The sequence below is a fragment of the Apis florea genome, unplaced genomic scaffold (genome assembly GCF_048593485.1).
Source record: "Apis florea isolate Af1SG1 unplaced genomic scaffold, ASM4859348v1 contig_3367_pilon, whole genome shotgun sequence".
NCBI lineage: Eukaryota > Metazoa > Arthropoda > Insecta > Hymenoptera > Apidae > Apis > Apis florea.
The window spans coordinates 149,369-169,441 of record NW_028256746.1 but is presented as its reverse complement, the minus strand read 5'-3'; the positions used below and the strand labels follow the sequence as shown (position 1 = coordinate 169,441).

The following is a 20,073-nucleotide window of genomic DNA, read 5'->3' as shown; positions in this document are numbered from 1 at the left end:
CCAAATCTTCGCTATCCGAGTCTAATTGCGGGGAATATGTGCATACATATATATATATATGTGTGTGTGCGTGTGTGTAGCCTCGTTCAAGTCTTCAAGTTTTTCGTTAATTGTTCTTCGATAAAGTGTTTTCGAGAAATTATTTCACGCTATCTATTAGAAATTTAATATTGTCCAACTATTTTTATATTTTCTAATTTTTTACTTTTCTTTGATAAAAAAAAAATGAAAAAACTAGAAACTTTTTTACGCCATTATATATTTTCACGACGAATTTCAACGATTTAAATATAATTTTAATTCCTTCGAGATCATTTTCGAGATTTTTCTTTGCAAACAAAATTTTTCTTTTTCTTTTTCCATTCGTATCATTTATCGCGTCATCGAAAACTGCATAGATATAATTTTATCAATTATGCGATATTTTTATCGGTGGACTTTAGATCAATTTCAAAACATTAATTCGTTAATATTAATCTTATTTGCTGACAAAATAATTTTACAAATAATGCTCATAGAATATATATTTATTGATCTAATTCAAATTCTTATTCGCATCATCGATATAAATTTAGCGATATCATCAAATGGAACGAATCAAATATTCGTTGTATAAAATGTTATCGGGGAAAAAGGAAAGACTAAATTACACTGCTAAATTACTTTTCTGAATCAGCTCGATTCATCAAAATGCTAAGATGCAAAAGGTTTTTGCGAACGATAATATATTTCCAACTCGCAAATTGTAAAGTTACGTACCAATTGGTGGAAACAGTGAATAAAATAGATGGGAAATCTTAGATAGACGAATTTTATCGTCGATGTCATCGATTTTCATCTAGAGATCGATCAACTTACAAACGTGAATTCAAAGAGACACATACACCTCGCGATTCTTATTCATCGCAGAGAATGATCGATCTGAATCGAACAAGACATTCCTTAAATTTGCGAAACGCAAAGGTTAAACTATCAGAAACGGTGTATATCGACAGAATTAACTGTATACGAAAAAAAGTAACAAGGATCCGAGAAAAGTAAAGAGGATTCTTAAATTTTATCTAAAATAATCGAATATTTTTCTGACTAATTAAATGTATATCAATACATTTATAAAAAAATTTATAAAAAAAGATATATATATATATTTATAAAATAAGAGAAAGAGAAAGAAAGTATTCGCGTATAAAGTTTTAAAAGAAATAAACAAATATTTCAAGTGTAAAATCTCAAGTGTATATCTCTTTTACGAGAAATATTTGTTTCAAATGAATTGCGTCAGGATGCGGATATATTTTATCACATTTTGCAATCGTAAAAATTTAAAAGAAACGACATGCGAGCAGTCGAAAGTATACATGGTGAGTATACATATACTGTATACGCATAGGAGAATTTTTATGTAGTGTTCAAAAAAATTACCCGTTAAAGCTTCAACTCTTTAACTCTTCGTTTTGTCGTGTTCTCGAAAAGCTTCGAGTCACGATTCAAAGTTATTTAGTTATATAGTAGTTGAAACGGTGCTCTTTTACACACGGTATCTTTTACTCGAATGTAATCGCATGCGCAGCGACCATCGTTACAATCCAGATAACATTCTCCAGAGATTTTCGCAGTTCGTGTCAAGATCTGAAAGAAAAATTTAGTAATCAGAAACATTTTTATTAGTTTATATATCACTTTTTCCAAGAAAAGCGCGTTACAATTTCTCTTGATATTATAAACGTATTATGTGTCATGTGTTTTTTTTTAAATGAACTATAAAATTAAAGGATTAAATAACAAAAATTTGTGCATTTATGTATCTGTTTCTATATACTATTCATTGTTATCCGTTTTTTCGTTTTCTTTTTTTTTTCTTTTTTTATTTCTTTACATTTTTTACCGATGATTTAATCCGATGAAACATTCGGATTCAATTCCGACTTCAACTTCCGTTATCATACCATGCGAGCTACCATTTTAATACCGTTTCAGAAATGGTAGATGTTTATGAATTATTTTTATTCATTTGTCATCGTTCCGTTTTCTTTTTATAAATTTTCAAATTATAATAAACATCGCTAAACGTGTATAGATTTATTCGTAGATGATTCGAATCATACGAATTGTACGTATATTACACAATAATTGGTAACACTTGGTAAACACGATCATCGAATGCTCGAGCGAGATTGTTTTACTCGATAAAAACAAAAATTACGAAGAAATTATTATACGCCTCGAACATGTCTATCATATTGCGCGCAAAATATTACGTTGTTGCATAATTTTTACACGCATCAGTAAAGGATCGGATTGGTTGCAAATCTTATTCCCTTTTATTTATTTTTTTTTTTTCCTTTTTTCGAGAAAATGTACGTTAGACGAAACAAGCAACGAACAAAGCAGGTTTCTTTGTTGATGATAACAAGCATAAAATGATCGTGCGCGACCCGCGCAAGATATAGCTTGACCTGTAAACATTTTTCTCTAATGAAATTCGTGGTAGGAGAATAACTTTTATCGTAAATTTTATTTCTCTTTTCATTAAACTTTAGCCAGGTCGAGGTTAATTTGTATTTTTATGTTTACCATTTAACGTTCTTTCTTCCTCAATGGTTAGTTTCTAACTGATCGTTCATCATGAAGGAAGGCAGGATCAGTAGAGCCAGTAAGGGTGAGTTTATTTTATACGTACAGATACATGTAGATATAAATTTCGTAGTACGTACTTTATATATATATTTTTTTTTTAAATAATTCTCACTTCCATTTTTGAAAAATGAAAATACTTACAAAAAATTACTAGAATACCTTGAAATATTTAACAGTTTATATTTATTTACTTTGAACCAGTCATAAATGTATTAAAGTAGTGGAAATAGGAGAGAGTATATCGAAGATTTAAGTAAGTGTAAAATTACAAAGACTTTTGATTTTCTATTAAGTTATTTATAAAATGAACGCGTGAAAAATAACGATGAATATTATTATATGTTACATATAACAAATATAATGTTTGAACAAAATAGAATAATTTTCCAATTCGATGGTTTTATTTCGGTTATCGTAGACCAACTCATAAGCGTGGAAGAAGGATTAGTGGAGAATGGGAAAACTTCATGCATGAAGCATATTGAAGTGAATAATACTTTAAAACGAATAATAGAATGCGTGAAATTAATTCTCCTATTGGAAATGTTGCTTTTCATTGGATGGGGTTGTTACACAACGTGGCAAAATTGCCGTATCGAATCGATGGAAGTCAACCCTATAGATAATATTTCAAAAGCAGAATCGGAAAATCTGTTTGATTTCAAGCGTGATAAAAGTATTATAAACGCGGTTGAACGACTCAATAAATCGAACGATATTTTAACGGAGAATATCTTGGAATTTTCGACGGAAATTTCGAAGATCGACAACGAAATCGATACGAATGTCAATACAACGGAAGATAATTTGCAAAACGTGGAAGATGATTTATTATCGGTAATAAATAACGATAAGAAGAGCGCGTTAGAAGACGTCGAATCTTTCGTTGTGATCGAAGACGATAATTTAAATTCAACGGAAAAGGAATTTAAAGAAAACGTAAAAACGAACGAATCGAGAAAATATGACAAAGATTCATCGGACGATATGTGGACAAACGAATCGTCGAAAAGAAGCGAGAAAGACATGCAACACGATAGACAAAGGAATTTAGAAAATTATTCGATTTTCTTGTTGATCTTAGAAAATGCTATGAGAAATATATCGATCTCGGAGAGTTCTATCACCGGAGAGGACAATTACAAATCGCAAGATTTTAAAGTATCCGATGAATGGTTAAACAAAGAATTAACGGACGAAAATAGAGAAGATTTTTTATCGGAATCACACATGGATGTTGATGATAGGATGGGAGAAAAATCAGAAGAAAAGATAATGATAAGATTTTTGGAAGATCCTAACAAAGATGTAAATCGAAACGAAAATAACAATAGATGGAATCCAGAACAAATTCCTGATATAATATATCCTGAAAGCGACTATGATGCAAACGAGGCGTTTAACGAAAAAAAAAATATTTCAGATTTATCCAATCCAGGTTATCCAGATTATTTATATTACACATATTAGATTATTATAAATAGGTAAAGATTTTCACCGAGGTTTAAACATTTCCATTGTAAAAAAAGACAGATGTAGTAAGTATTTCTATGGATACACATTATAAAAATTGAATATTATAATATATCTTTCATTATGTAATTATAGATTCGGAACATCTAGGAATATTTTTGTTAAGTCTGTAAATAATCTACCATACGGAAATAAAGAACTGGACGATAAAGAAGAAAAATACAACGACATCGTACTTGTATGCAAATACGAAAAGATGAATTTAATTATAAATATATAACTTTAAAATTATCGAGACGTGGAGAATAAATATGAAATAAAGAAAGAATGAACTTGTACGGTTATTATTTTTCTACGTATTTATCACAATACTGCGAATGAAATTTTTTTTTTTTATTCGTAACGTAGAATCATTTTCCCGATGAAAAATTCATTAAAAAATTTCTTTCTAAGATGTGCGACATTTTAACCGTGTATTTTTCTATTATTATACACATACGTTATTATAAGAATTATTATATTGTATCGTTTTGTGAAAAATAATTACGATTGTAAGGAATTATTGATAAAAAATAAAACGATAGGTACGATTGAAAGAACGTCAAAGATTTGATCAAAAAAAGTGATCAAATATTAATTTATTTCCATATTTTATAATTGATTATGTAATTCAAATAATTTATTATACGCACAATAAATTATTGTAAGAAGAAGAAAGAAATATTTATTTCCAATAATATCAATTAATTTTATTTATTTTATATTTAACTATATACGTATATCATACTTTGAACATATTTATAAAGATTAGAAGCGAAGATTGACAAACTCGTATCATAGAAAAATTAATGCATCATTCGCACAACTGCGCATGGGCCTTGAACTTATTTATGCTAATATATAACGATTTACACCATAGTTAGTCTGATAACGTTTCTATTCGTCAACTAATAGGCAATTACAATTAGTCGGTCTGCGATTACAAACTTGTGAAGTAGGTCACTCTTGCCATGTTTTCGAAGAAGATCTTTATCAAAGAACGCACATAACCCTTATAACTTTTTATGATATCCTATAAATTGAATAGTAGTCTTTTGCCAGAAATGTCTAAATTCGTCCATTAAATAATTCCCTTTTTTTTTAAATTTCTTATCACACGATCGAACGAATAAGTTTCGTTTAAATTCTTATTACTCGTTCGAATAAGTTCTGTGTTACAGAATAACAATGATAGTCGCGGAATACAAAATAAAATATGTAATAAATATCTTGAAAAAAAAAACAATTTATAAATTAAATAAATTAGATTTGGAGTATTATATTACATAGTATTATATTAAAATGCTTGGGAATTATAGTTCGTTAATGATCTTTTTTATAAATTCTATTTTTATAAATTCCAAAGGTTAACATATTCTTTAAAACGCGATATGCGACAACTAGAGGCATGCGAGAGTCCAAAAATGTTGAATCGAGACGCACGAAGAATTCATCTCAGGATCTCAGGCTTCTTCCAAAGTATCTCTTTTAATTTTGTGGACGACTGTAGTCCCGAAATGTTATTTGGAATCCCGAAATATTCGAACTACGAGATATTTTCGAAAGCTAAAATCTTCTTCCCGTTGTAAGCATCGGGTTTCCAACATTTTCGACTTCTCGTATATCTCTAGTAACAAATAAAAGAATAGATAATATAGTAATAATAAAAGAGTTTTATACATTTACACAAGGAAGAGGATTTTGAGTTGATTTCAAAATAACGAATCATCAAGCTTTTGCTATTGAAATAATGAAATTTTTGAAAATTGACAATATATAATTGAAACGAAATGAAATTTTACTCGATAAAAAGTTAAAAGATAATAATGTCCATCGTATTTGTTATTGTTCATTATTTAATTTCATTCATGCCTAAGTTAATATAATAAATTACGCAATAACAATAAAACGGTATATATAAATTGGAATCAATTTTCTTATACGCGTTGGAATAGGTAGTAAGCAATTGTTATTTTTAAAACCGAACATATTCAATAAGACGAAGGAACGAACCACTTGAATATTCACGATCTACTTTCGTTAATTTCTTTTTCTTCCTCGAATGGACGAGACAAATCCTACTGTTACGAAATCTTCGTGATATGTCGATAGTTTGTTTGTAATTGATGCATCGAGTTAATACGATACGAACCTAGCGTGCGGGAAAACACTCTTCTGTAAATTTAAACTATAATAATGTAATGGAAACAACGTTATAAATTTCTCAACTTTCGTACACGTGTTTTTATTATACTTGAATCAATCTGAATCGATGAAACGTATTCATACAATTATAAATTGCAAGTAAACGAGTTTGTCGAATCGAAAAGTTTAACAAAATGTTTCGAACAAATTTTTCTCTCTTTTCTAACGTTACAGCGTTTATAATTTTATTAACCATTTAAACGACAATTGCATATCGGATTTTAATGCGTAAAAATTACGTAGAAAATTTTAAAATTTTTCATCTATATATCATCGTAAATGTATAAATTGAGGTAGAATCTGGCGTTCAAATTCTTTGCAAATTCATCAACATGTGTTTCATGAATTTATCAAGTTGCGGAACTGGGCGAAATACTCATTTCAACTCACAAATTGGTCAAGTCGATTCCTTTATTTCTGATAAAAAAGTTTAAATACATTATAAATCTATATAATAAACGCGAGAGACGAACATTATAAGGCAAAATGCAAACGCTCTTTGAAAATTATTTCATAAAATATTGAAAATTAATTACGAAAAATACGTATTCAAACAAATATGATGATGCTTTCATTAACAGGTTTTTAATAATTTTTTAATTATCAGATATCTATAACATATATCTTTAAGCGTGATTTAATCATATTTTTAAAAATTTTTTTTAAAAATTAATTAATCTAACTAATTTGTGTTCGGTAAAACTTTGATTTTCCAATAGATAGCAGAGTTGTTTGACCGTTAAAGTTTCGTGACTGTGTAAAACGAAACACGATTTTTCGTGCACGAATTGTTTGGAATAGTGATGAACTTTGTGATTTTTTTTTTCACGTTCATCGTGTACAATTTTATTAAATTAAGTTTTACTATATTCTTACTCTTCGAATAATCTATAGTAATTTGTCATACAACATAAATTATTCTATCCATTAATTTATTTAAAATAAAGATATATTGTTTTGGAAAAAGAAAAAGAGAAAATGTATCAGTTATATATTACGCGAATTTTATATAAAATAATTACTGGAATTACATATCATTTCGATCAGAGATATTCGACGAAAAGAAATTTAATAAAGATAAAAATAGTACGAAATTCACCAGTTTTCGAAAAATATTATTAAATTTTTAAGCTCATTTATTCAAAGATAACAACGAAAAGGACAGGTGTATATTCGTTGTTTTAAACGAGCTCTTGGATATTTTGCATATATTATCTAATCTTGATTGAAAAATCGAAAATAAAATTACGATAACGATGTTAAAAATATTTTTTACAAATACGCACAAATGTAAAAATAATGTATAAAAATATATATTTTAAGGGATGAAACGTGATTAGATTAGATTTAGAACGGCTAACGAAGTAATTTTATTAGCTTAAGAAATTAATAAATCGATATCGGATTATATTTAATTTTGATCAAATTTTGACTTAATTGCTCTTTCTCGCGTCGATAGTGATATATACGTAAAAGTATCTTTTAACGAATGTAGGAAATATTTGTAAAAAAAAATACTTTAATTCAGAAAAATTGTACGATATAACGAATAAATATTTCGCAAACGCGTGAAAATAAAATATAGCGTGACAAAAGTTAAAGTTAAGATACTTTGTTCCAGCACGGAACTGTTTTTTTTTCGAGCAGAATTCCTACTACGATCGAAACTTAAAGGAACTGTTTTAAACACACCTTGGACTCTTTGTTCGAGGAGGTGGTAAGCAACTACGTTTTGGTGTAGAATACTTTCTGCTTTGGTGGTGGCAGCACGTAGGATACACAGGGTGGGGGTGTACCGTAAAGGCTTAAAAGGCTCTCCAACGTCCTTGTAACACGCAGTTCTAGAATAGAACATAATAGTATTCCTTTCAAATAAAAATCCAAGTGCGTCCAAATTTTTCTTCAACATCTTCTAGACTAGTAATTAATCGTCATTGCTTGTAACGGTACCGATAATCATAATTTAAATATTAGTGCAAATAAAATACATCGAAATAAAAACTCGTGAGAAGAAATTTCATTGCAACGCAAAAGAAAAAAAAAAAAAAAGAAAAAAATCGGGATTGATACTTTTCGAAGTGAGGAAAAAAAGAGAGTGATTTTCATTTCGAAATTTTATCGCTTAATTTTATATCTTCAGTGATCGATGAATCAATTGTGCGGTTAATCCTTTTCGATTTTCAACGATTTTAAACATATCCGTAGTTGCAACAAGTAGAAAATGAGGGAGACGAGAAGTTTTCAAATGTTTGCAACGTTTCTTTTATTGGTGTTCTTCGTATCGCCATCTTCTACTTGGGCTCTTACGACTTTCGGCAAAACCAACCCTCAAACCTCGAATCAAAATTCTCATCCATCGCCTACACCAGGTTTGTCCAATTCTTGTTTTCAAAAGTTCGTCACATCGTGCCCGATTTACAGTATTAACGATCGATCTTTCGCTTTTGGGATTTGTCAATCGTTATTAATTTTTATATCATCGGATAAAACAAGATTATGCGATAACAAATTTCGATTAATGCTGACGATCATGTGAATTTAGTTGGGAGAGCTCGGGAATGTAAGTTGGAGTCTGATTGCGCTGGAATTCAAAATACGACATGTATAGCGGATTCTCGAGACGGAAGGACACGTTGCCTTTGCGGAGATTATTCCGCACCTCTTAACGGCGCGTGTATTAATAAATTCAAAGGTAATCAAATTTTTAACTTTTAGAAACGTATCATTTTTTATGCCAAATATATATAATTTAAATACGTTATATTATAAATTTCGATGTATCAATCGAAACGAATCGAACATTGCATCAGAGTATATTTGGAAGATCGAATATACTACAATTTTGAAGAAACAAATTGAACAGAGCATAAGAAACTGTACTATCATTTGCATATACTCTCGTGTTCTATTGCAATATGTACCAGCACTGTGGTTATCTATGCAAATTGAAAACCTTTGCGAATATCATTGCAGTTTACCACATAAACCACTATTCACAATTTAATTTTCTTACATACGTAACATTCGTTTTTTTTAACGAATGTGCAAATATGAAACATATAGATACATATATTCTAAAAATGCAAGTATAATTGAATATTGTTGTAAATTGGAAAACAAAAATAATTTGAAAATTTTTGTCATTTAAGTTAAATAATTGATATTTCGTTAAGAATTTTAGACGATTTCAGATAAAATTCTGTCACGTAATTTTGTTACAAAGGTTAAAATTGATCGATGTTGAGAATATTATATATTATATTTGTATGAAATTGCGTGTTACCATCGAGTTAAAACGCATCGAGCTTTTATGGCAATTTGGTATGCTACGTTTGGTATATAACGATGTATATACATTAAGAACAGATATAAATTCGATTTTAACCAGCAAGCATACAAGATTTGATTTCCAAAATATAATAATAATATTATATAAAATAGGTAATAGATAATTTTAATAATTTAAGTAAAAGTTTTAAATTTAAAAGCTAAAATTAAATTTGAGTTGACATTTATATATTTTTCTTCACATAAAATTCACATAAAAAAGTGCAAATTTTAATCTTCGAATTGTTTTCGTCATTATCCTTAAACTATTTTATATTAAAAATATATATTTCTGTTGTAGCGTTACATTTTTCATGTAACAGTGATTCTGAATGCACTAGTGGGGCACATTGCGTACAACAAAACGTTACCTTAGGAAAACGTTGCTATTGTCAAGAAGGATATTATGAAGAAAGTCTTTTACATTGCAGTGGTATGTCATTTTTTTTGCTTGATTTTTTACTGCAATCGAGTTCTAAATTTATCTTTTAATTTTTTTTTTACGTAACAATTCTCTTTTTAATATAAATAAATTTAAATAAGTTTAAATACACGGTATATCACATGTGTAATAAAATGTTTTAATTATGGTTTAAATATTTTTTTCACAGGTGGTACATCTGTTCTTGCATTTCACACTCTATTTCTCCTAATTAATTTAAGTATTGTAAAACATAACTTTAGTTTCATATAAATCATTTACGATTGAAATATTGTTTTAAATGAATGTAAAAAAAATTGTATTAATTTTAAAATTATGTATGGTAAATTTTTTAAATTTTCAATCAAAAAATATGACATTGTACGAAAAAGAAAAAGTATATGTTTAGTATATTTTACTCGAAGATATAGTATTTTAATTATCATTTAAGAAAGCACGTGCTCAAGCTATGCACAAAAAATATTTATAATTCGATAACTTTTCAACCATTTTCTATATCTCTAAATTCTAATCAATTGCCGAGCATATCTAATGTTATTTGTCTAATCTTTTTAAATTTGCAATTTTTTTATTTCAAATAATATGATTTCTTTTGTGACGTATAATTACAACTTATAATGTTTTATATGATAGAAAAAACTGTAGAAAAAAAAAAAACTGAAAATTGATATATTCGTTCTAGACAATTTTAAATTATACATTTTATTCTACAACAAAGAATTTAATGTATCGTCAAATTGTCTATTCCGAAATTGAAATAATTAAAATGTTAATACTTCGTAATTCATGTACGAATAACGATAGATGCATAACGAAACTTTTACGAAATTTTTACTAATTTTCTTTTAAAATATTGCAATAGGAGCTTGCAAAATATTTCCGTATACTTTATTTTAATTTTAATCTATATATTATACAGCTTATCATTGATTTCTATGTTTTTAAATATTTATATGAATTATAATATTTACATCTTTACAATAAGCAATAGATTGTATTATAAAATAATAGAAAGTCCACAAAACATCTATTCTAGATCTGTTCAATATATTTCAACGATATTATAAAAAATTTTAAAATCTATATTTCACATTTTGTCGATCTATTTCTAATTATAATTAAAAAAAATTAATTTAAAAAATTAATGAAACTTTATGAAATATTAATATATGCATTATAATTCTATACAATTTCATTTGAATCGAAAATCACATTAGATAAATCACATTAAACTTTTATAATGTACATAATTATATCATACTTGTTGTGTTATTTAGACTATTGTCAATTATTTTTTCTTTCTTTTGTTTATCAATATTTTTTCAGTTGTAATTCTATAACTTTTATAGAATTGAAATCATATGTAAAATAAAATGTAAAATTTTAATATTATTTTGATTTCGATAGTATTGCATTAGAGTTTTATCGAGTAGAATAAAACGATTGATTATAGATTATATACGATTATGAATTTGGCAGCTTTATAAATTGAAATTATCTATTCGTTTAGCAAATATATATATATATAGCATAGTATAACTAGATATACATATATACATACATATATATATATATATAAAATTTAAACATGCCAATAAATGCCTTAAATGCCTTCAACGAATATATATGAAATGAACAATAATTTTGTTAATGAGAATTTTTTAAAACACGATTTAGCAACAACATTTATTTTGATTATAATGCATAGTATTTTATATTTGTAAATTGATAATAGTATAATTTTTAATTTATTTTTATTTTTGTACTGTATTATGTAAATGTATTATTAATACAAATATATTATGCACAAATAAACTTTTCCGTATTCTAAATATATATATTATGCATTTATTTATATACATGTATACGTATATATATATTATGTATATTTCTTAATATTAATTATAGATTATACAAGTCAATTATTAAAAGGAAAATAAATAGAAAACTTCATACATATATTTTGTTAATCGAATATTTTATTATTTCTTTTGTAGAACTAATTGCGTTACAGTGTTTCCGCTCTGTCCAGCAAAAATAAATGTATCTGCGGGAAGCACGTGTAAAATATCAAAATCTAAAATATTATAAATTATATTAGTATATTATAAATTATATTAATGTTATATAACAAATATTATTACTAATAAAAATGAATTAAAATAATATATCATGTAATAAACATGAATCAATATCAAAATTTGTAGTATGTATAATGTTCTAAATAATAAATTATTCAAAAAACTAAATTATTTATTTCTGCACAATATATTTAATAATATTGAATATAATCGAAAAATTTGTTTAATTATATGACAATTTTTATATAAAAAAATTTCAAATGTTTCCAATCATATTTTTCAATATGGAAAAAATGTAACTTACAATCTTGAAAATGTTTTTGTATTTCTTCTTTAGTCCAATTACATGAAGTTAAAACTAAGTAACCAGAGGGCAATAGAATTTTGTATACATTTTCTACGTATTTTTGTCGTTTCGTCGCTGGATCTTCCGGATTTAAACTGATGGCATCATAAGTTCCTTTATCGTGTATTAATTTAAAGTCTGTCGGTAAATTCAAATCTTGAGAATTTAAAATATCGCAAACTTTTAATTCAATGTGTGACATATTATTTTCCTTCGATACTTCATGAGCTAAGTCAACTGCTTTTTGCGAATAATCTATACCCATCAATTTTTCAAAACCTTGTTTTGCAAGTTCAATCAGTGTCATTCCATTTCCACATCCTATGTCAATTATTTTATCATTTTTATTGAGTTTTAATTGAGTGTTAATCCAACTGAAATATTAAATATATAAAATATTTTTTAACAAAGAATGTATTCATATATTTACAAAAAAAAAAAAATAATTATAAATGTAAAAGTATTTATATATGTTTGCAAAATAAATCGTATCACGCTAAAATTATATATCAATTAATAAATTATTAAATATTTTATATAAGATTTTATTAGAATTATTACAAATATTTGTTATATAAAAATGAATTTAAACAAATTTATTTATTTGATTCGAAATATATAATTTGAAGACATTACCTTCTCAGTAGCCTTAAGATCATAATAACTAAAATTTACGAAAGATAGCACCACTAGTTTGTGCGAGTTTATTGCTCGTGTTATACACATCTATCTTTCGCGTTGGTTACATAAATTTTTCGCGTATTATCCGAATAACTTACCGTATGACTTTTAGTGTATTGCTTTTACCAAACCATATTTCGCCTATATCTCCATATTCTCTAAAATTATCAAGTTCTTCCGAGTAAATCCTTTCCCAACTAAAACATAATCGTGTCATAAAGTAATGCTTATCGAGTGTTTCATATTTACGAATACGGTACGTATTACTTACTAATCGAGTGTACCTAAATCCGATGGGCCGAGTTCTTCAATATTTTGATCTGTCATAATTTTACTTCAATTATATTTAAAGATTATAATTGAATTGTTGTTTTATTTATTAAATATATTAAATTTTAGCTTTCTCAAGTATTTTTATTAAATCACTTATTTATACTAAAAATGCCTTTTGAAAATTTTAACACTTGATGCGAAAAGTGTAATCACATCGTACGTATGAAACGTTATTAAACTGGCGTAGCGTAACCTCACTTTTAAACCTAACCTATATACATTTGGTGTATTACATATGTCCACTGTATAAGCGTGATTGTGCAGTAATTGTAATAGCTAAAGTATTTGATATATTCGTTATTTTTTCAAAAAGTGTTTCAAAATTTGTTAAATATGTTCGGTAGATTGATAAATACACTCCAAATTGGTAAGTAAAAAAATATACTTAATATATTTTATATTTATTAGATATATATATATATATATATATATATATATATATATATATATATATATATATATATATATATAGATTTTAGAAATATAGGAAAATAGATTTAAAGTATAGTTATAGTTTTAATAATACACACAATATATATAAATCATTACAATAATATGAAAAAATGAAAATCAAATTTAATAACATTTAATTTATTATTTTTTGTGTAAGATACATTTGAAAACAGTGTTTTCATTGTATTTATGTATAATTTTTGATACTGCAAAATTTTTAATTGTCAAATTTTTACTTTTAATATTTTTTATATTTTTATCTTAAAAATGCTAAATATATGTTTATATTTTATCGTTTAGGAAGACAATGCACAAATTTGTCCATTTTATCTTATCGTCATTTTGTTACCACAGTATTTTTAAACCAAATGAATAATATTAAACCAAAAACAGGAATCTTAATGTTAAATATGGGTGGTCCTAGTAAAATTGAAGAGGTGCATGAATATTTATTACGTATAATGACAGATCGTGATATGATTCAACTACCGTTTCAAAGGTTTAATTATAAGTTTTAATAATTTATAGAAATCCAATCAAATAAAAAAAGATTTTATTAGACAATATATATTACAGTCGACTAGGACCTTGGATAGCAAAGTCTCGTACACCTAAAGTACAAAAAAAATATGAAGAAATTGGAGGTAAATCTCCTATTTTAGAATGGACAAATAAACAAGGCAAACTTTTGTGTGAAAAATTGGATAAAATTTCTCCAAAAACAGCACCTCATAAACATTATGTTGCATTCCGTTATGCTAATCCTCTTACTGAGAATACACTTCAAAAGATAGAAGAGTAAGGATATTGATTTTTTTTGATGAATAAAAATGAATTTTTAATATAAATATACAATTAATATAAAATATAACAAATGATCTTTGTTTGAAGAATATGTATATATTCTTATTTTAGAGATGGTGTTGAACATACAATAATCTTTTCTCAATATCCACAATATTGTTGTGCTACAAGTGGATCAAGTTTTATTGAAATATATAAGTATTATAAGAACAGGTAGTTAACTTTTAAACTTTTTTTTATAATTTTAACACAATAAATGGATTCACATCTATCCATATATATTTATATTCTTAAATGAATGAATATATCTATTAATTTGTATTTTTTTTATTTTTTTTTTATTTTTTTTATTTTTATATTTTATAGTATAAAATCTATAAGTTTAAATTCTTATTTATTTAAAAAAATTAATAAAATGATATCAATTATTAAAAATAATTTTTATTTCTAATACAATAATTACAAAAATATACAAGAATATAAGTATATAACTTTTATTTCGAATAGGATTACTATTCCATAATCTATATTAAAGTGACAGCATATTTCAATAAAAATTGTAAGTATTTATTTTTAAAAAATTGATTTTCTTTAATACATAATTATATTAAATTTTTGTTTTTCAAATCATAAGAATTTTATATTTTATTGACTTTTAAATTATTATTTAATTTATAATATAATTTATCTGTATTATGATGTTTGATAACATTATATTTTGGGCTTTGAATAATACTGATCAATATCTCTATTTAAAAATGTATATACAAAAAAACTAAACAATGACAATTTTACAAATTTAAAATATTTTAAAAATATAGATTTTTCATTCACAATTTTTTTTTTCCAGATACTACATCTCTTACAACAAAATATTTCTTTATATTTATAAGTATTTCAATAAATATTTCAATAATTAATCGCTTTAATTTTTTAAAAGAAAAGAAATAAAAAATTTTCGATTTTCACGATTTGAACGAAATTATTACTACGATATATTATGATTAATTAGTTTAATAATACGAAATAATTCAAATATTATAATAATATCTCAAGGACATCCATTTTAGATTTCCTAACATTTCATCTAGATTTTTTAAAAATATTTTACGATTACTAATAACACAATTACGTTTTGTAAAATGTATGGTATAAAATATTTGGATTTTCTTTATATCGAGAACTTGGAATTCTTGATAAAAGATCTGAGCTTTTTTAGAGTATGTATTACTCTGGATTAAAGATACACACTTCCTTACTAAACGTATTCATCATTTCCTTCTCTCCTGTCTGCTAAGGATTATACTTGAGAGAGAAAATGAGGAAATCAGTTGCCGAAAAGCTTTTTTCAGCGAGAGAATAAAGATGTAAGAATAAAGATCATAAAGGATACGTGCGTCAGTATATTTTAATTTAAAAAAAATCAAAAAATCTGTCCAATGTTCTTATAATAATTTATTGTTGTTTCAGAAATTCTTTTTCTCAAATCTTTTATAGTTAAAATAAATTAATAAAAATAGCGAAATTTAGGAAAAAAAAAACAATCTATTGTATTTTTTTTACACATGCATGATTTTCATTCATTTTTACAATCATTCATAACAAATAACATTTCAATACGATATACCTCTCACATATTTGGTAAATCTGATTTTATTTTTTTATTTATAAATTTTCATTAATTCAAATATGAGTAATTCAATTCAATTTTGATCTTTCTTTTTCTCTCTATATAAGCTCTATAAAAGCTTCATTAATATTCTCTGAATATTTGTCTATTACCAAAATACTGTATAAATAAAAAATCTTGAAAAAAAATTTGCTGTCATTTTATCATCGCAAACTTTAGTTTATATTCATAATTATTCTAATTTAATTTTTTGAATTATATTTGAAACGTTGAGATTAAAATGAAAATAAATAATAGTTTTAGCTTAGCCCAAAAATGTATTACACTGCATTCATAATTTACAGACAATTACCTTCTAACATGAAATGGAGTGTAATAGATAGATGGGCAACGCATCCATTATTCATAGAGACAATTACAGAAAGAATTAAGGAAGAATTAGTTCTATTCCCCGAGGATATAAGAAGCAATGTTATAATTTTATTTTCAGCTCATTCGTTACCATTGAAGGTTACGTATTAGTACGAAAAATAAATTAATATTTTAATATTAACACGATGATTGTTTCGTATTGTATTTTAGGCTGTATCTAGGGGGGATGCTTATGCATCTGAAGTAGCAGGTACAGTTGCTTTAGTAATGGAAAAGTTACGATATTGTAACCCATACAAACTGGTATGGCAGTCAAAGGTATAGATATCTGTCGATAAAATGGGAAAAAATTAATAAAATTATTTTGCGTATTTTGTTTTCTAAATCTTTTTTTCATTACGCGTTTGAAAAATTTCCGATTTAATAGATTTTTAAAAATACATATCTTTTTTTATTTTTAAATATATAAATATTACGTTATATTAAATATATCGTTTTATAATTTTTTTTACGTTGTGCAATATATTAATGTGTTGTATCTAGGTTGGCCCAGTATCTTGGTTGGAGCCTTTTACCGATGATGCCATAAAAGCTTATGTAAAGCAAGGGAAAAAACATTTTATATTAGTACCAGTAGCATTTGTTAACGAACATATTGAAACTCTTCACGAATTAGATATCGAGTATTGCAAAGAATTAGCAGAAGAAGTAAGTGTCGCGTTATATAATCCGTAAATAATTACGAAGAAAAATTTTTTATCTTTTTTTATCTTTAGCTCGGCATTGATAAAATAAGGAGAACTGCTGCTCCTAATGATCATCCTACATTTATAAATGCTTTGGCAGATATTGTAGTTTCTCATCTTAAATCAAATAATTCTCTAAGCCCCATGTTCTTGACACGTTGTCCTCATTGTGTTAGTGGCAATTGTGCAGAAAGCAAAAAGTGGTATGCACAAATATGTAGAAATTGAAACAAGGATACAATATAAAAAATTTATGCATATTATCTATTTACAATAGATAGATATTTTTTATAATATAAAAAATATGAAAAATATCTACTTTTGCGATTCGTTTTGTACGATATAACGTGTTTTAAATAAAATATTGTTATTTCTTGATGAAGAGTGTTGATTTTTTTTTCCTATTGCACACTTTTTCCAATTATAAAAGTTATCATGTTTCACATTGTAATATTATAATCATTATTTCTTTTTTTTTTTATTTCATTAACATTATACGTAAATTTATTTTATAAATTACATATTTGAATTTCACGTTTAATTAAATGTGAATAGATATAAAAGTATCACATAAATTCTTTTATGAAATTGATATATGATACGAAATATAAAGAAGTATAATACTTCATAATAAATAAATAAATAAATAAATAAATAAATATGCGATGAAATTTTTAAATTCAATGAGATATCGTTATAGTCCGCTATAAAAAATTAGAACCGCTAAAAATGATAGAAATAACTTTAAAAAGAAGTATAAGACAGAATGGCAATTTGATAACATTTATGAGAGTAACCGTTCGATTTCTTTGCAGGTTACTCCCGTGGGGGTTATCGCGGCGACAGCAGAGAGCGTCTGCCGCGCTCTAGGTATCGAACGTGAGTGGCGCGGTGCTGGGTGCCGCGACGCTTATATAAATGCGCGAAGTCGGCAAGAGCGCTCAGTATGTGTCATGCTTTGCGAGCGCGAGCGTCGTCCGTGATGGCGGCTCGAGTGCGGTTGAAGATGCAATGCGGCACCGTCGTATTGCTACTCGTTGTCATCATCGTGGTGTGTGGTGTGGATTTTGTGTGTGGAATGTTCGAGCATCGTCACTGCAATCATCAGCATCCTCGGGCACACGAGGTAACCGTTACAAAAAGAACTACTCTCCTCTTTCTCTTTCTCTTTTTCTTTCTCTTTCTCTTCTCACTCACTCTTACTCTCTTTCACCTTTGTTGTCCGCATTCGCTTTCCAGACGCATACCAACCAAGTAACTGGATTGCTAGTGCTACTTCCCTTTTATCATTTCTTCTCACCGATATTCACCGTCCTTTTTTCTTTTTTTTTTTTTTTTTTTTTCATTCGTTCCACAATTTTCTCTTCTTTATTTCATTAAACTGGAGTTCCTTTTTGTCTCTGTAGGGATGAAATCGCGTGATTTCAACGAAACGTGCGTTTCACGTGTCACGTGCTCATGCTGTCTTTCTTACACACACACCTATACCTCGCGTGCGTTCCACTTTACCTTGAACCAATGAATATTGGCTCTCCAACTCCAACTCTCTACAATTCGCTACACTGGTTACAGTTTTAAATTACGTATTATCTTATTGTTAAATATTTCTATCTATATCGTTGATACCCTTCTATCTATATCTTTGATATTATACGTATGTTTCTTATACGATTTTTAATACGATTAACGTTCGTTTTAAAAAGTTCAAGGTCGATGCTGGGAGTAGTCATTGTTATCGATACATCTCTCATGTGTAGACATATAAATTTATATCGGATGTAAAAATGTGCAAATACATGTGGTTATTGATTTTTATAATGATGCCAACTTTTCGAAGTGATTTCTTTTAATATCGTATTTGACGAATTTAAATGCATCGTGGTGAAGTGCTCCTTATAATATGTGTACTTACCGTAGAACTGTGACTTTAATCGTGTGAAGAGAAAGGTATTCGTGAACTTGTTTTCATACATCAGTGAACCACGTGTTTTGAGAACGGACACGTGCCCTTGTCTGTTAATCGTACGAGTTTTTACCATTTACCGTTCGCTCCGTTTCGCTTCTACGTAAGTGATTGCATTTTTTATTTTGTCAAAAATAAAATATTTTGTCAAATATTTTCATGATCAATATTTGAAAAATCTTCGTTATTTTCATCAGTTATAATAAACTTTTCGATATTTGTATCGTAATTCTATAAAAAAAACTAAAATCAACACGAGAAAAATCGTGAAATTTAAAAATATTAATGAAACAAATGTACATTAATAATATAATTAGCAATGCGATAGAAATATTTTTAATTTTGAAAAAAACAAAAGTATTATTATGTAAAGGATCTTGTAAGATTGTATTACTTTTTTTATAGTATAGTAATAAATACAAAATTTTTATTACGTTATATCTATTACCTATTTATTAAATTTCTATAATATTTTATAAAATTGTTCTATAAATCGTTTTTTGCATAACGTGCTCGATCAAAGAGTACATGTAACATTTAA

At 26.5% G+C, this 20,073-nt stretch overlaps 5 protein-coding genes across 7 annotated transcripts in view; 4 read left to right on the top strand and 1 right to left on the bottom strand.

Annotated features, from left to right (window-relative positions):
* Window positions 1-2,507: 2,507 nt before the first annotated feature.
* Window positions 2,508-4,831, top strand: LOC105735994 (uncharacterized). The gene is made up of 3 exons (XM_086911755.1): window positions 2,508-2,659; window positions 3,056-4,175; window positions 4,246-4,831. Exons 1-2 carry the CDS (start codon window positions 2,626-2,628, stop codon window positions 4,105-4,107), a joined length of 1,086 nt encoding a protein of 361 aa, XP_086767881.1. The 5' UTR covers window positions 2,508-2,625; the 3' UTR covers window positions 4,108-4,175; window positions 4,246-4,831.
* Window positions 4,832-8,187: 3,356 nt separating this feature from the next.
* Window positions 8,188-12,372, top strand: sosie (oogenesis-related protein sosie). The gene is made up of 4 exons (XM_003695465.4): window positions 8,188-8,723; window positions 8,897-9,046; window positions 9,983-10,114; window positions 10,293-12,372. The coding sequence occupies exons 1-4, from the start codon at window positions 8,576-8,578 to the stop codon at window positions 10,373-10,375; spliced, it is 513 nt and encodes a 170-aa protein (XP_003695513.1). The 5' UTR covers window positions 8,188-8,575; the 3' UTR covers window positions 10,376-12,372.
* Window positions 12,083-13,931, bottom strand: LOC100868056 (EEF1A lysine methyltransferase 2). The gene is made up of 4 exons (XM_003695451.3): window positions 13,503-13,931; window positions 13,330-13,428; window positions 12,509-12,924; window positions 12,083-12,200 (listed from the first exon to the last, which is right to left on the bottom strand). Exons 1-4 carry the CDS (start codon window positions 13,556-13,558, stop codon window positions 12,106-12,108), a joined length of 666 nt encoding a protein of 221 aa, XP_003695499.1. The 5' UTR covers window positions 13,559-13,931; the 3' UTR covers window positions 12,083-12,105.
* Window positions 13,269-20,073, top strand: part of Invadolysin (leishmanolysin-like peptidase, invadolysin) — an 89,373-nt gene continuing 82,568 nt past the window's right edge. For 2 of the 3 annotated variants that reach the window (XM_086911751.1, XM_086911750.1), the window contains exons 1-2: window positions 13,360-13,487; window positions 18,385-18,695. In XM_086911751.1, the coding sequence (XP_086767877.1) occupies window positions 18,488-18,695 (208 nt within the window). In that variant the 5' untranslated portion in view covers window positions 13,360-13,487; window positions 18,385-18,487. Of the gene's footprint in view, window positions 13,488-18,384; window positions 18,696-20,073 lie in introns of all 3 variants that reach the window. The other variant, XM_086911752.1, reaches the window with a different exon arrangement.
* FeCH (ferrochelatase, mitochondrial) lies at window positions 13,632-17,947 on the top strand. Its single transcript, XM_012489089.2, has 8 exons — window positions 13,632-13,931; window positions 14,318-14,516; window positions 14,594-14,815; window positions 14,933-15,034; window positions 16,796-16,961; window positions 17,034-17,141; window positions 17,367-17,531; window positions 17,600-17,947. The coding sequence occupies exons 1-8, from the start codon at window positions 13,898-13,900 to the stop codon at window positions 17,795-17,797; spliced, it is 1,194 nt and encodes a 397-aa protein (XP_012344543.1). The 5' UTR covers window positions 13,632-13,897; the 3' UTR covers window positions 17,798-17,947.

Coding starts and splice junctions, on each gene's coding strand:
- LOC100868056 (XM_003695451.3), bottom strand. CDS start 13,558: ATGACAGATCAAAATATTGAAGAACTCGGCCCATCGGATTTAGGTACA. Junction 12,925..13,329: donor AATACACTAAAAGTCATACG/GTAAGTTATTCG, acceptor TTAATATTTCAG/TTGGATTAACACTCAATTAA. Junction 12,201..12,508: donor ACAAAAACATTTTCAAGATT/GTAAGTTACATT, acceptor ATAATATTTTAG/ATTTTGATATTTTACACGTG.
- sosie (XM_003695465.4), top strand. CDS start 8,576: ATGAGGGAGACGAGAAGTTTTCAAATGTTTGCAACGTTTCTTTTATTG. Junction 8,724..8,896: donor TCATCCATCGCCTACACCAG/GTTTGTCCAATT, acceptor ATGTGAATTTAG/TTGGGAGAGCTCGGGAATGT. Junction 9,047..9,982: donor GTGTATTAATAAATTCAAAG/GTAATCAAATTT, acceptor TTTCTGTTGTAG/CGTTACATTTTTCATGTAAC.
- FeCH (XM_012489089.2), top strand. CDS start 13,898: ATGTTCGGTAGATTGATAAATACACTCCAAATTG. Junction 14,816..14,932: donor ACACTTCAAAAGATAGAAGA/GTAAGGATATTG, acceptor TTCTTATTTTAG/AGATGGTGTTGAACATACAA. Junction 15,035..16,795: donor TATAAGTATTATAAGAACAG/GTAGTTAACTTT, acceptor CATAATTTACAG/ACAATTACCTTCTAACATGA.
- LOC105735994 (XM_086911755.1), top strand. CDS start 2,626: ATGAAGGAAGGCAGGATCAGTAGAGCCAGTAAGG. Junction 2,660..3,055: donor GATCAGTAGAGCCAGTAAGG/GTGAGTTTATTT, acceptor CGGTTATCGTAG/ACCAACTCATAAGCGTGGAA.